Consider the following 2,756-nt stretch of genomic DNA (forward strand, 5'->3'; position numbering starts at 1 on the left):
GACGCAACATAACATTAAAACAATGCCAACCGTGGCCTCACGAGCAGTCTACTACCAAAAAGGAACACTTTTAACATCAACTGTATAAATGATACATAATTCATAGAAGGTAACTCTTAGCATTTTCATAGATACATGGCTATCCAAACAAATAAGGGTACTTTTTCTTCATTTCTTCCTCGGCCTCCCATGTGGCCTCTTTAACCTAATGGTTCTGCCATAGTACTTTCACAGAGGCAACATCTTTGTTCCTCAGCTTTGTGACTTGCCCATAAAGGATGGAAACTGGAATTTCTTCATAAGTCAATTCTTCATTAACCTCAATGGTCTCAACCGGAACAATAAGTGATAGATCTCCAACCACCTTATTCAACATGGACACGTTGAATACCGGGTGCATTAAAGACATCTCTAAAGGTAGTTCTAGCATGTAAGCCACCTGACCAATCTTTTGAATAATTCTATACGGTCCGACATACCTCAGACTCAATTTCCCTTTCTTACCGAACCACATTATGCCCTTCATAGGGGAAACCTTCAAGAGTACCAATCATCTTCTTTGAACTCCAAATTCCTACAACGAACATCTGAATAGGACTTCTGACGACTCTGGGCAAATTTCAATCACTCCTTAATGATCTTAACCTTTTCCATAGCCTGATGCATGAGGTCTGGCCCTATTTCAAACCACCCAATGGGAGATATATATCTCGTACCATATAATGCCTCGAACGGTGCCATCTGAATTCTAGCATGATAACTGTTGTTGTAGGCAAACTCTATTAGCGGCAAATGATCATCCCAGCAACCTTTGAAGTCAAAACACAAGCGCGCAACATATCCTCAAGTGTCTATATAGTCTGCTCTGCCTGCCTGTCAGTTTGCGGGTGAAAGGTTGTACTAAGATTCACCTGAGTACCCAAACCTTGCTGAAATTTCTTCTAAAAATAAGCCATGAACTGTGCCCCTCTATCTAAAATAATAGAAACTGGAGTGCCATGCAACCTGACTATTTACTTGATGTACAACTGAGCATATTGTTCTACTGTGTTAGTAGCCTTAATAGGTAAGAAATGTGCTGATTTCGTGAGTCGATCCACAATCACCCAAATCGAGTCGAACTTGCGAGGAGTGAGAGGTAGACCTCCCACAAATTCCATATTGATCATTTCCCATTTCCACATCGAAATCTCTATGTTCTGTGCCAACCCACCAGGCCTTTGGTGTTCAGACATCTTGCCACAAATTCCACTACATTCCTCTTCATATCGTTCCACCAATAGACTTCCCTAAGATCATGATACATCTTTGTGGACCCCGGTGAATGAAATACTTAGAAGTGTGAGCCTCGGTCATGGTTCTTTCCCGGTGACTATCCACTGGAACACATAGTCACCCTTGGTACCTTACCGTACCATCCTCCATGCCAAGAGAAAAGGCCATGGTCTTATGCTTATGAATCCCCTCCTTCAATTGTACCAACACTGGATCGTTGTAACGCTTCTCCTTGACTTCCATCATAAGGCCAACTGCCTTTGGTATGCCGCCAAGTGAGCCAAACTGCCCATAGATTTGAGCATCCGCTACAACATTAGCCTTCCCCGGATGATATAAGATATTGATGTCGTAATCATTAAGTAACTCAAGCCATCTTCTCTGCCTCAGGTTCAATTAATTCTGTTTGAAAATGTATTAAGACTCTTATGGTCCGTGAATATATATACATGGACCCCATACAGATAATAACGTCAAATCTTCAATGCAAATACCACCGCCCCAAGCTCTAAGTCATGTGTTGGATAGTTCTTTTAATGATTCTTGAGTTTCCTAGAAGCATAATCTATCACCTTTCCATGTTGCATTAATACACACCCGAGTTCGATCCTCGAAGCATCATAATATACCACAAACCTATCCGTACCCTCTGGTATAGTCAACACCGGTGTCGTAGTTAATCTTGATTTCAAATCTTGGAAGCTCCTTTCACAAGCATATGACCATTGGAACCTAACCGCCTTCTGCGTCAATTTAGTCAACGGGGAGACAAGAGTAGAAAACCCCTCCACAAACTTCTTGTAATATCAAGCTAAGCCCAAGAAACTGTAAATCTCTATTGGGGTATTAGGCCAATTCTTCAAAGCTGAAATTTTCTAGGGGTCAACATCAATTCCTTATCTGGAGACAATATGACCCAAGAATGTGACAGATTCTAGCTAAAATTAACATTTCAAAAACTTCGCATACAACTTGTGTTGATATTGGGTCTGTAGAACTTCCCTGAGATGATCGGCATGGTCCTCTTGACTTCACAAATATAAAAGGATATCGTCAATAAACACTATCACAAATGAGTCAAGAAAAGTCTTGAAAACTCGGTTCTTAAGATCCATGAAAGTTGCGAGGGCATTTGTTAGCCCAAAAGACATTACAAGAATTTCAAAGTGCTCATACAAGGTCCTGCAAGCTGTTTTCCGAATATCCTGCTCCGTGATCTTCAATTGGTGATACCCGAATTTTAAATAGATCTTGGATAAGTACATAGCACCTTGCAATTGGTCAAGCAAATCATATATCCTCGGCAGTGGGTACTTATTTTTTATTGTAACCTTGTTGAGCTGCCGATAGTCAATTCATATTCTTAGCGACCCATCATTCTTTCTTACAAATAGAACTGGTGCGCCCCAAGGCGACACACTCGTTCGGATGAAACCCTTCTCTAACAACTCTTTCAATTGTTCTTTTATCTCATTCAATTC

General features: G+C 40.9%; 1 protein-coding gene across 1 annotated transcript; it reads right to left on the reverse strand.

Annotated features, from left to right (window-relative positions):
* Positions 1 to 205: 205 nt before the first annotated feature.
* LOC138897693 (uncharacterized) lies at positions 206 to 1,518 on the reverse strand. The gene is made up of 2 exons (XM_070183697.1): positions 1,411 to 1,518; positions 206 to 535 (listed from the first exon to the last, which is right to left on the reverse strand). The coding sequence occupies exons 1-2, from the start codon at positions 1,516 to 1,518 to the stop codon at positions 206 to 208; spliced, it is 438 nt and encodes a 145-aa protein (XP_070039798.1).
* Between the last annotated feature and the right edge of the window lie 1,238 nt (positions 1,519 to 2,756).

This window comes from Nicotiana tomentosiformis, chromosome 8, assembly GCF_000390325.3.
Source record: "Nicotiana tomentosiformis chromosome 8, ASM39032v3, whole genome shotgun sequence".
Lineage (NCBI taxonomy): Eukaryota > Viridiplantae > Streptophyta > Magnoliopsida > Solanales > Solanaceae > Nicotiana > Nicotiana tomentosiformis.